The sequence below is a fragment of the Rhipicephalus sanguineus genome, chromosome 1 (assembly GCF_013339695.2).
Source record: "Rhipicephalus sanguineus isolate Rsan-2018 chromosome 1, BIME_Rsan_1.4, whole genome shotgun sequence".
Lineage (NCBI taxonomy): Eukaryota > Metazoa > Arthropoda > Arachnida > Ixodida > Ixodidae > Rhipicephalus > Rhipicephalus sanguineus.
In genome coordinates, this window is record NC_051176.1 from 290,173,395 (window position 1) to 290,186,954 (window position 13,560).

Below are 13,560 nucleotides of genomic sequence, written 5' to 3' on the forward strand. Positions count from 1 at the left end.
GCGCTCAGTAGTTACTGCAGCCACCGCAGGAGGCCATCACTTGCCCGCGCGCGCGATTGCACTGAAAGTACGTTGCGCGTTCGAAGGGGGAAAAAAAAAAGAAGTGCTCAAGGTCACGAGGTGCGAGTGACGTACCTTCTTCCCCCGTGCCGCCCCTTGCTGCTTAGCTTCCAGTGCTTTCATTGGGACGAGAGAATAGAGAAAGCAATTACAGCATGCAACAAATCTTCGTAATTCTGCTCGTACTGGACGGATTCTAAAAATTCTTGCGGTGGTCGGCTCATGAGGAAATAAGCTCCTTTAAAGGGACACTAAAGGCAAATAACAATTTATGTCATAGTGAAAGCTCAATGTATGGCAACATCTAAAACGGCAGTATTATCAATAGCAGTGCCCTACTTACCGAGAAATTAAGCTAAATGTATCACACGACGTGCGCCACGAGTGGGGCATTTTCGAAATGATGCCGATGATGTGAGTGTCCGACTACAATTAATCACTAGCAATAACTAGCTGCAATAAAAAAAGAACCTTCCGTGCGTCAAGAGACGTAATAAAATGCTGCTTGTTCGTTTCTGTTTGATTCATGGAAAAAAAATCTCTTTGACGTTGCCACGGGGAACGACGCGTGTGGTTCAAAGGTTCCGTTTTCGCCAATCTGCGCTTCGCTCACGGGGTCGCGTCTCAGTGGTAGTTTCGGTAACGTGAACTGCCGCGTGTGTTTTGCACGCTCGTGAAAGTCGCTCTGACGGAAAGTTCGACAAAATACTGCATGCATGTGATGTTGCCGGATGCCCGAATGGTGCACGCCGCCGCGCAGTAATGGCAGGCAACGTTGGGTACGGCAACAGTGACGTGGGAAAGACCGCTTTCAGGCGGGTGATTTGAAATGCGCTAACACAATGCGGACCACTAAAACATGATTTTATTTCAAAGTAAGCACTTCCTTGGTACAAAAGTAGCACTACGAGGTTTCTGGACCGCTATTTCAACAATCAATGTCGACTTAATATTTGCCTTTAGTGTCCCTTTAACGAAGCCATTCCATGGCTACTTGGAAAAGTGTTGCAGGGCCCCTTTAAGCATGGTTCCCAGCATGTACCAAATGTATTCACAAAAAAAGCCTGTGCAGGCACCGTCGATAAGTGTACTGGCGGGCCTTGATACCTATTTTGGGCGTGACTGCGATGATTTGACCTCTTGAGCGAAGTATAAAAGCATGAATTCTTTTTTTTTTTTTTTTTCGTACAATGTCGCGGTTTCTAGGGAGCCAGAAAAATCAGACATTGACTTTATTTTAAAAATATTTGCTTTTTACTAATCATCTCATAATGGACTGACTGAATTTACCAAAGGACAGGTACATGACGAATACATTTCATGAAGAGTGCCTTTTCTTTTGCATGTGCTAAGGCAGCATGATCATAGTTCTTGACTGCGATATTGATCGTGATAATATAAAAAACATTTGTAGCATAATATTATAGGGAAATGTACAGTGGGCATTATATAACTGCAGTAAGAAATTGAAAATTTGATTTTGAAATTGCATATGAAACAACAATCTTAAAATGATGAGGTCAAGAAGTTAGTAGACAAGTTGGTATATCTTAGTAATACAAATTGAGAGAAGATAATTACAGTAAAAGCTTGTTAACTTGACACTGTTAATTTGGATAATCGGATAATTTGGACGTGTTCTCTGGTCCCGGCAAGCATATGTATTGTTTAATGGCATCAAACTCTTGTTAATTTGGTCATATTTGGCTGCAACCCGGTCAATTTGGACGATCTTCGGAGCGTGTCAAGCACGAAACACCGGAAATGTGCGATGCAAAGGAGCGAAAACTGCGTTCATAACAACAAAACGGTCGTGAGCTTTCAAAAAAGTGTGGTCGCCATCCATAATCTTACCACAATTGCGTTGTCGGCGACCAAGGCTTCAGCGGCTGTGGCAAACTTGTTTTGTTTTCGATTTTACTCGGCGCACGCGAACTGTGTGTGCGCTATCTACGATCGCGTCGATAGTGACTGGTGTCAAAGCTGCGACAGGCTGTAGTTTCGTTTTCACAACGTGCCTTCAAAACTGCGTAATCGCCATCCATGATTGTGCATTAGTGAGCGAGGTTTATTAACACTTTCGTGACCGCGGCAAAATCGGTTGTTTTTGGCTAGTCCAGGAAATATTTTTTTCCTGCCACAGAATATAATTGATGCTAAAGTGTAGGGTATCAAATGATAGAGGAAGAATTGGTCTTTCCAACAGTATTAATTCCAAGCAACGGATTTATTTCGAATATAATAAAAAAAATTATCAAACAAAGAAAAATGCATCAAAAAGAAAGAAAGATTCATAAAAACATCAATGCTACTCTGCAAAGGTTAAACATTAAAAAAATCGAAAAACGCAAAGCCCTCGTAGAATAATAGTGTAAATATAAGCTCTGTAAGTGCAAAGATTATTTACATAAATACAAGAATATAGGCACTAGTGCCTATCATGCCACCGCGCGATGCAGGTTCTCGACGTGGTGAAACAAAGGCTGGCTGCGCATGTTTCGGGAAAAAAAATTGTTTTCTGATTAACTTTCGTAGCATAGTTTGCAGTTCTGGTATTTTTCAATTTTCTTGTGTATTTGTTGAAATGAACAGTGTAGCCTGTTCCAAATATGCACAAATCCATAATTGTGCCATCATTTGACCTCTTTCTCGCTCATATACTGCGGAATACTATACCGACCTTCACATTTCACCATTTTCTCATCCACTGAAAGGTTCCGACAGGGTTAAAAGATAGCGTAGAAAAATCGTTCGTGTGTTGCAATGGAGAAGACTCGTGGTGGAGATTCTTGTGGGATGCGATGGTCGTCTTCTTCAGATCACACTCAAGAAGCCTTGAACCTTTTCCGTAGCATCACTGACGGTGGACGAAGGCCTGGAAATATGTGTCGTCGGCACCAACACCAATGCGAGTGCAGGACTTCAACGATTACCATGTACACATGGAGTGAGACGAACTTGCTCATCTTCTCTTCAGTAACCTCCCTCCATGGATCCGTCCCTCTGACTGTATGTTGGCTTTTCGAAAGTATGCATCCACGCATACTTATCTGTGTGGTTGCATATCTCTCTGACGACTTCTGCGGTAAAAAACAACACGAAGACGCCGCCGCGCAGCACACCGGAGCCTTGGGTCAAAGTCCGCTCCACGCCGTCTTTGCGAAGAGAACTGCGCTCTTTCTGCAGCCGGCGCCAAATGCTCCCGCCCGAAAGAAGTTAACACCTTGCAGATAAGAGCTGTTATTTTTAGAACGCACTGGATACGTTTACATCGACGCGCGGCAACGATAAAACGACCCGAGGAGAAGACGAAACTTACCGGCAGATAGCTGCTGATGTTCCGGGGAGGTTTGACACACTTTCGCCGTCCGTACTGAAGCCTGGCGAATCGAAGTCGTCTTCCGTGTCTGTGGTGCTACCATCATCCAGAGATTCCCGCTCATATTAATCGGAATCCGTCGAAATTCGCCGTTTCTGTGGAGCACCCGCGAGCGGCGTCGACGCGAAGTCTGAAACAATGAGCGCTCACCTACCCGACTGCGAACGAGCTTTAAAAATCTCCCCGCGGTGGAAAAAACAAACACGCAAACAAAACTGATAAAAAACATGTTATTTTATGCTTTGTATTGCGTTAGCTGTCCAGAACCACTCTGAGAGTGCCAAAACTTGATCTTGAAGTCATCGATAACATACTATCGATGGGAATAGGTGCGGTCATGAAAGTGTTAAGCAGCAGGTGCGGTGCTCAGCAGTTTTGTTTCGACTTTGAACATACATCTCGCGCGTGCCTTCAGAACTGCGTGGATGCTATGATCGTGTCTTTAGCAACCACGTTTTCATCCACTGTGGATATGGCACTCAGCAGCTTCGTTTTGACTTGCTAATGTAGTCCACGACCGGTTTTTTGGACGCCCCATGTTTCGGACGTGCCTGATAATTCGTATGCTTTCTTGGCCCTGCCACATGCCCCATACAGTCAATGTATTCGGACATGTGAAATTTCGCACGCTGAAAATCTTCGACGTCCGACTTTTGGGACCTTCTTCTCTGATTTCAGCTACAAAAAACATTAATTTGATCCACCATCGCTGCCACGTTGGTTATCTCGCAGCTTTGAGCCACTGCTATTGTGTGCCGATCAGTTTACAGCAAGTGGATTCCAAAGTCAGCTTCGCCACAGCGCAATGCTGTTATGCGGTGAAGCATATCAAGAACAAAAAGGGACGCTGTCACGGGACCTATACTCCGTTTAATTCATCAGGTGCAACGCTGTGGAAGCTATGCAAGTAGCTTGGTCAGCAAGATGTGTAAGCCCACGCACCTTGCGCTTGAAACGTGGCATCGGTTATTGGTTCCGGCTGTGCACTACCAGAACTGAACGCCGAGGCCACGATAAAAAACGAGATGCTAAGTAATCCAGAACAACCTATTAACAACCGTATAAATAATGGGGTTTGTTTCTAAGGCACAAAGATTTTTATTACTCAGTCTAGTAGAAATTAACAAAGTTACGCTACAGGTGGTAAAAGCATTGAACTATTCCTTGGTGTGAACGCATCTACTACAAGAAGTCTCGCTAGCATCCATAGCGTTGCACCTGATGTATGTTGTGTGAATGTGGACCCCCATTTGAGAACCGTTGGTCCTAGTGTCCTGGTTCACAGCACGGCTGCTTGCCATTGCAGCTCACGCGAGGAGTTCATCCAAGCTGCGTTCTCAAAATAGCCATGTTCGCCTAAGCTGCCATAAAGCCAGAAGTAAAAGAAAGCATGGCTTTCATTGTCACATAAATAAAAACCTTTAAAATGCTTAATTGTCAAGATTCAAAAGAACCTTTTTGAGTTTGCCCATCTTGTTTTTGGTACGTGTGATTTCTGGATCTGGATGAAAATTTTCCATTTTATCTAAGGTGCGAAGTGCTGTTATCTCCATTAAACTTTGATATCAGTTAAAATAATTAAGACTAATTTCAAGTAAGAATTACTGAAATCTGAACATTTTAAGACTTCCATGGTTCAAATTGTTTACCTTAACATATTTAATCTGTGTAGTAAGTTTTCGACATTCTACAGCTGGTGTGGAGGAATATGAGCCACTAATGGTCTGTAATTGTGGAAGTTTAGTGCTAGAAAAAGGGGGGTCTAAAAGGCCTATGTTTTGCACATTGTTACAGGACAGAATGAAAACTGTGCTACTTGCTTTAAAACTGATTGTATATTGAACATTAGTGTAAAAGACTATGTAAACAGCGGGAGTTTCATTGCTCTAGTTCATATATTTGTTAAAAAGTGTCCTCAAGTACATATCGTCTCTCCTTAAAATTTAATTAAAGGCAGGAATAACTACTTCATAAGGCCATTATGAAAAGAATCATATTCTTTTCATGATGATTCCACGTGATTGGTGAAATGCCTTAACCACAAGTTATGGCTGTATATGGCTACAATGTTAATAATAGTTGTTGGGGTTTAACGTCCCAAAGCCACGATATGATCGTGAAGGACGCCGTAGTGGAGGACTCCGGAAATTTCGACCACCTGGGGTTCTTTAACGCTTTGAGGGTCGAATTTTTTTGCAAAATGCAGTCCGAAAATTTGTATTTTTTTTTTATTGCTGAAATAAACTCTTCAGACGATTCTATTTAAGTTAAAAACTGTCTAAAATTTTTTTTTGTGACCGTAAAGTGACAAAGAAGTCATTTTTGTTGTTACATACACATGGTTAAGAAATCCCCCCAAAAAACTTATACGACTTTTTATAAATAGAAATTATGCATTGTAATAAACATAGCTCACAGACATACAAAAATAAGTACACCAGAGTACTTTGCCAGTAAAAAATGTTCGTGCTCCCCAAAACAGGAAACGCAACCACGGCGGCGTCGTTTGTGTAATTTAGTGCTGCACGAAACGAATGTAATCGCGCCCCGGGGAGCAATAAACGAGAGTCACGAGCAGTCACCCTTTGAGAGATTAGAAACCAGACAGCCATCAGCTTTGCGGGCAAGAAGCGATAACCACCCGAAGGACAAAACCGAAACCAGCCGCACTGTGTGCGCACGTTCCGATGTGTAAGTGAAAGCCGCCGCGCTGCTTTGGAAAGCAAAAAAAAAAAAACTATGGAGAGACATCGGCACATGAAAAGGATTCCACGTATTCCCGAAGCGTGGCAGCACATTCCAAGCAAGAGAAATGATCGAAAAAGGCGCACGTTTTAAACCAGCTGCACCGCGGTTGCACTCGGATGGGCAAGCGATAGCTGGCACGCCGCGTTGGGAAGCAAAGAAATAATACAATGGAGAGACATCGGCACATGAAAAAGATTCCACGTATTCCCGAAGCGTGGCAGCACATTCCAAGCAAGGGAAATGATCGAAAAAGGCGCACGTTTTAAACCAGCTGCACCGCGGTCGCACTCGGATGGGCAAGCGATAGCTGGCACGCCGCGTTGGGAAGCAAAGAAATAATACAATGGAGAGACATCGGCACATGAAAAAGATTCCACGCATTCCCGAAGCGTGGCAGCACATTCCAAGCAAGGGAAATGATCGAAAAAGGCGCACGTTTTAAACCAGCTGCACCGCGGTCGCACTCGGATGGGCAAGCGATAGCTGGCACGCCGCGTTGGGAAGCAAAGAAATAATACAATGGAGAGACATCGGCACATGAAAAAGATTCCACGCATTCCCGAAGCATGGCAGCACATTCCAAGCAAGGGAAATGATCGAAAAAGGCGCACGTTTTAAACCAGCTGCACCGCGGTCGCACTCGGATGGGCAAGCGATAGCTGGCACGCCGCGTTGGGAAGCAAAGAAATAATACAATGGAGAGACATCGGCACATGAAAAAGATTCCACGTATTCCCGAAGCGTGGCAGCACATTCCAAGCAAGGGAAATGATCGAAAAAGGCGCACGTTTTAAACCAGCTGCACCGCGGTCGCACTCGGATGGGCAAGCGATAGCTGGCACGCCGCGTTGGGAAGCAAAGAAATAATACAATGGAGAGACATCGGCACATGAAAAAGATTCCACGTATTCCCGAAGCGTGGCAGCACATTCCAAGCAAGGGAAATGATCGAAAAAGGCGCACGTTTTAAACCAGCTGCACCGCGGTCGCACTCGGATGGGCAAGCGATAGCTGGCACGCCGCGTTGGGAAGCAAAGAAATAATACAATGGAGAGACATCGGCACATGAAAAAGATTCCACGCATTCCCGAAGCGTGGCAGCACATTCCAAGCAAGGGAAATGATCGAAAAAGGCGCACGTTTTAAACCAGCTGCACCGCGGTCGCACTCGGATGGGCAAGCGATAGCTGGCACGCCGCGTTGGGAAGCAAAGAAATAATACAATGGAGAGACATCGGCACATGAAAAAGATTCCACGTATTCCCGAAGCGTGGCAGCACATTCCAAGCAAGGGAAATGATCGAAAAAGGCGCACGTTTTAAACCAGCTGCACCGCGGTCGCACTCGGATGGGCAAGCGATAGCTGGCACGCCGCGTTGGGAAGCAAAGAAATAATACAATGGAGAGACATCGGCACATGAAAAAGATTCCACGCATTCCCGAAGCGTGGCAGCACATTCCAAGCAAGGGAAATGATCGAAAAAGGCGCACGTTTTAAACCAGCTGCACCGCGGTCGCACTCGGATGGGCAAGCGATAGCTGGCACGCCGCGTTGGGAAGCAAAGAAATAATACAATGGAGAGACATCGGCACATGAAAAAGATTCCACGTATTCCCGAAGCGTGGCAGCACATTCCAAGCAAGGGAAATGATCGAAAAAGGCGCACGTTTTAAACCAGCTGCACCGCGGTCGCACTCGGATGAGCAAGCGATAGCTGGCACGCCGCGTTGGGAAGCAAAGAAATAATACAATGGAGGGACAGAAATAATACAATGGAGAGACATCGGCACATGAAAAAGACTCCACGCATTCCCGAAGCGTGGCAGCACATTCCAAGCAAGGGAAATGATCGAAAAAGGCGCACGTTTTAAACCAGCTGCACCGCGGTCGCACTCGGATGGGCAAGCGATAGCTGGCACGCCGCGTTGGGAAGCAAAGAAATAATACAATGGAGAGACATCGGCACATGAAAAAGATTCCACGTATTCCCGAAGCGTGGCAGCACATTCCAAGCAAGGGAAATGATCGAAAAAGGCGCACGTTTTAAACCAGCTGCACCGCGGTCGCACTCGGATGGGCAAGCGATAGCTGGCATGCCGCGTTGGGAAGCAAAGAAATAATACAATGGAGAGACATCGGCACATGAAAAAGATTCCACGTATTCCCGAAGCGTGGCAGCACATTCCAAGCAAGGGAAATGATCGAAAAAGGCGCACGTTTTAAACCAGCTGCACCGCGGTCGCACTCGGATGGGCAAGCGATAGCTGGCACGCCGCGTTGGGAAGCAAAGAAATAATACAATGGAGAGACATCGGCACATGAAAAAGATTCCACGTATTCCCGAAGCGTGGCAGCACATTCCAAGCAAGGGAAATGATCGAAAAAGGCACACGTTTTAAACCAGCTGCACCGCGGTCGCACTCGGATGGGCAAGCGATAGCTGGCACGCCGCGTTGGGAAGCAAAGAAATAATACAATGGAGGGACAGAAATAATACAATGGAGGGACATCGGCACATGAAAAAGATTCCACGTATTCCCGAAGCGTGGCAGCACATTCCAAGCAAGAGAAATGATCGAAAAAGGCGCACGTTTAAAACCAGCTGCACCGCGGTCGCACTCGGATGGGCAAGCGATAGCTGGCGCGCCGCGTTGGGAAGCAAAGAAAAAATAGAACAGAGAGACATCGGCGCATGAAAAAAATTCCACGTATTCCCTAAGTGTGGCAGCACATGCCAAGCAAGAAAAATGATAGAAAAAGGTGAACGTTTTAAACATACAGGCTATGCTGTACATGTACGACGAAAACCCTTTGGTGCCTGTTAGGTGATGCCATGCATGTACGGCGAAAACCCTCAAAGGGTTAATGTGCCCTTAAACATAAGTACACGGGCCTCAAGGATTTTCACCCTCATCGAAAATGTGGCCACGGCGGCCAGGATTCGATCCCGCAACCTTCGGGCCAATAGTCGAGCACCATAACCACTAGAGCATCATGGCAAATATGGCTACAATATTGCCGACATATGTATGAGTGCAGGTGCATATGTTTCTTCTGGAATCTATGGATCCGTTTTCCTCCATAGCTTTTTGCAGAGAGGCTTATTATTATTTTTTTTTCTATGCATAGCTTCCATTCACGTCACTGTGGCTGGCATCTTGGGGTGCCAGCTGCTTGAGACTCTGCGTGAACTTTTGCTTGAAGGCGCGGAGCAAGAAATGTTGACGGCTGGCCGTCAGATTAGTGCCAGTGCCCCCCAAGCATCTTTCATACCCAAACCCTCGCGTTTCTTTGTATTCCCCCTTGGCGCGGCTGGCAAACAAAAGAAAGCGGGGAGAGCACAAAAGAACGTAAATGACTGGGTGTCTTCCTCTGCACCGACACTCTCTAATGAGATAAAAAAGTCACGGTGGCCGCCATGTTGGGGTCCCAGTGCAGAGAACCTGTCTGTGACGTCACGTGAAAGCTATCTATACTTTGCTGCTTAGCATTTCTCTATTGATAGTGCTGCTGTCGGCACTGCAGGTGCAAGGCATGTCCTTCCTGGCTGCCATGCTGCTGCTCAACCTGGAGGTGGCCGATGCCTTCATCTGCTTTGCTAACCTGCTCAACAGGCCCTGTCAACTGGCATTTTTTCGTGTAGACCAGCCTCAGGTGAGTTAATATATTGTAGAGCTTGTATCTGCTTCCAATAATGTGTATGTGTACTTTTATCTAGGCTTGTGCGAATAGTGAATTTTAGGTTCGAAGGAATTTTCAAGCGAATAGTGAGTTGGTCGAATAATTGCGAATCGAATTCTAATAGTATATATCACATAATATAAAGAAAAACAACATATTTGTCATGACCCAACTAACCTGCACAATATATATATTTTTTTAATTGAAACAAGGCATGTGCAGAATGTCATTCTTTTTGGTTCAAAAGTGGAAGCAACTTTGAATAGTAGCAGGATTTGACTTTCGGTGGAATGCAAGTGATAACCTGTAAAATATGCTACGTTTTAAAATGTACTATACTTGGAGCATATAAGCTGGTATAACAAGCTTTTAAACATAAAAAATAATGAATCGATGTGAGGGTAATATGGTATGTTCATTTAACCTTGAAATGGGGCTTCGCGGCAGTGCGGATGTTTCCTGGAAAGGTGTATTCGCAGTATGGCACCCCTCCACTGCAGTGAAACCACCTTTACAGGGGGGGTTACATGCGGACTAATATACTCTTATTTGTTCATTTCAAATACTTCGAAATTTCCAATAATTTAAATTTGAACTGAAGCAAATTTGAATACTGTAATATTTCTTCGAATATTTGAAGTGCTCGAATATTCGCACAAGCCTATTTATATCTATTTCATGTGTTTCAATTAGGCAGTGATGCTACCACCAGTTGCGCCGAACTGCAAACGCTGCCACATTTTTTTTTCAAACTGTGGCAAATCTATGCCCACCCTGCACCGTTCTGGCTTTCAGAAACGAAACTAACTCATCAAGTGCTTCATGTTGCTTACGCAAGTGTTTTGTTGAGTTAAGCCAGGTTGGATGATAAGGGAGTTAGCTGCTAGCCTTACTTTGTACAGTTAAACCTGGATATAACGAAATTGACAAATTCGCGAAAAAATTCGCTACAAATAGGTTTTTGTTATAAGCAGTTTGACCAAGAAAATTCAGAAATGAAACGCACAAATTAAACAAAAGGGTAACTGAAGGCAGAGCTCACCCAAAACATTTATTTAGCGCCGAAAAAGTGCATTATTTTGCCATACAGAAGGTTCTTAGGACCCCAATACAATGCTGCTCCGTCATCGTCTAGCCGTGGCCTCTGAGATTGGCTCTGGCAACGCTAATCGCGGACGCCATGGTCTAGCGAACTCGCGGCACGGCGCAAGATGGCTAAGCGCGTGACGAATCTACATAAGGAGATCCGTCGTTGTCACCGTAGTGTCGGACAGTTTCCACCAGCGGCTAATCTGACATCTTGGTAGTGACGACACAGTTGTCTGCATTAAAAAAAATCGCAAAGCTGCATGTCGTCAGGGGCTGCTTCATGCGCGCGCAGTGAAACCACGCACGCACAGCGTTGAAAATGCTGTGCGCGCGTGGAACGACACGGATACCACGAAACATTCGGAAAAACGCTCTCCATGTGCGGCGTGAACTTGAAGCGTAATGACGCGGTGTAAGTTGTGTGTGTGTGTGTGTGTGTGTGTGTGTGTTTATATAGTGCCGTCACCTGGTGTCACGTTAACGAAGTGCAGTTCAGAGACTTCTGCAACAACCAAAGAGTGGCGCTGCCAACGCAAAAGCCAGTTATATATATATATATATTAGGGGTGTGCGAATATCAAATTTTTCGAATACGAATATCCACCTTCGAATATCGAATCGAATATCGAATATCAAAGGAAAAATGCCCCCACAGTAACAATATTTTATTTAACATGTAGCTATTTGAAAAAAAAAAAAAAAACATTAACAGCCTGACTGCTGGCAACACAACATACACTGCTATCTCCAGAACACAATGTCCAGGCTAGCACAATGCACACCACAACACAAGCAAATATCAGGGCACTATGAAAGTAATGACTAGATGTAATCATGAAGAAATATGAGTTGCAACACATGATCAGGCAGCAGGCGCTCTGGGGTATCTGAAGGTGACTACAGTCCGCCACCAGTCACATGGGTCACTGTCTTTCTACAGAAGTGGTCCCGCGTAGTGAACGACTGGTAGTGTGGCATGTTACGGCCGCATAATATTGAAAATGTATGGTTACATGATCGCCAACAGCGCTGCACGTCGGAGATGCACCAGCAATAAATCATACGTATTGGGGCGCTCGTCGCAGGCAGATATCGTGCCTCCGTGTACTTACGATGTTTATCGCTCCTCTCGGCAAGGGTTTTAGCTATACGAACGCAGCAGAAATGTGGAAGACGAGTTATTTTATGCATGATAATCGAATCGCATATTTGAATTTTTTGAATATTCGAATATTCGAAACTTTTCGAATACACGATTTTCGAATCGAATACGAATATTTCGAATGTAATATTCAACGAATATTCGAAACTTTCGAATATTCGCACACCCCTATTATATATATATATATATATATATATATATATATATATATATATATATATAAAAGGCCGGCGCAGTTAGTGTGGTGGCTACTGTGAGCGGGTGGATGAGGTTTGAAGGCGAGGGGGGGGGGGGGGCATGCATGTGCATGCGCCCGTGGCAGCAGGAACGCTGGCTCGAGGAGGGCAGGCCCGCCTGCCCGCCTCACAAACACCCGCGCGCAGAAATGAGCACTCATTCTCGCCTTGCAGTCGCCAGAAACTCTAAAGGCTCGTTCACACCGGCGACTAACCACGGTCGCACGACTGCAGTCACAAAGCTCTGAGCCAGTCACATGCGCAGGAACAGGACGTCACCTTATTTTACGGGGCAATGGCAATGCAAGCTATATACAAGCAGACGTGAATTTTATGTGGCGACATATATAGGTCGCACGCAGGTGTGAACATTGGTCACTTTGAGTCGCTTTTTGACCGCCAGTCGCAAACGGTCGCGCGATCGTTGCTAGTCGCCAGTGTGAACGAGCCTTAAGCGCGCAATGCGCGCCGCTGCCACTTCGCGCTCTGTCGTCGGCGGGGCAACCGCAGAAGATGTGTGCGGCTCCTGCTCGTGCCAAAATGACAAAATTTGTGGTAAAATTCCTAGGTTGTCAGTGGCGAAAATTCTTTATGTCAAGGGAGTCTCCCGCTGCCACTTTCTTACATAGAGGTCGCAAATACATGTGCTTCTATGGAGTAACGGCGGGGAATAGAAAAACTTTGTAATATCGAGGAATTCGTTGTATGGAGGTTCGTTATAGGCAGGTTTAACTGTGTAACATTCTAAGTTGTTGCTATTACATTCATTCCTTTGCCCTTGCAGCGAAACTGTGGCATTTTATTTTTTGTTAGGAAAACCTTTTTCAGTACACAGAAAGTTGAAGAAAGGAAAAGAACAAGATAGGACAGAGCGCACATTTACAACCATATTTATTGCTCAGATGGCAAGAATATAGTCAGGTGCAGGAGGTGAGGAAGGACAGGGAGAAAGGGAATGCTCATGTGCAAAACTGCTTACAAAGATGTTGAAAAACACGCTTTCAACTCAAAAGATACTCATATTCAATATCTAATAGTCCCTACCCCGAAAAGTGAAGGAAATTGAACCAAATTTACCGTAAATGTTTTTTTCGCTCAATTTGTAGAGCCTTTATTTTCTGAATAAAATGGTACCGTTATTTCGATTCAGTGGGGTTCCTTTATTTCACTAATTCACATAAAAGAGATAGCTCTAAGGTGGCTT

General features: G+C 44.9%; 1 protein-coding gene across 1 annotated transcript in view; it reads left to right on the forward strand.

The window, feature by feature from the left end:
* Positions 1-13,560, forward strand: part of LOC119383211 (TBC1 domain family member 12) — a 110,442-nt gene that overhangs the window by 90,324 nt on the left and 6,558 nt on the right. Inside the window, exon 5 of the mRNA XM_037651254.2 lies at positions 9,714-9,842. Within this exon, the coding sequence (XP_037507182.2) occupies positions 9,714-9,842 (129 nt within the window). The remainder of the gene's footprint in view (positions 1-9,713; positions 9,843-13,560) is intronic.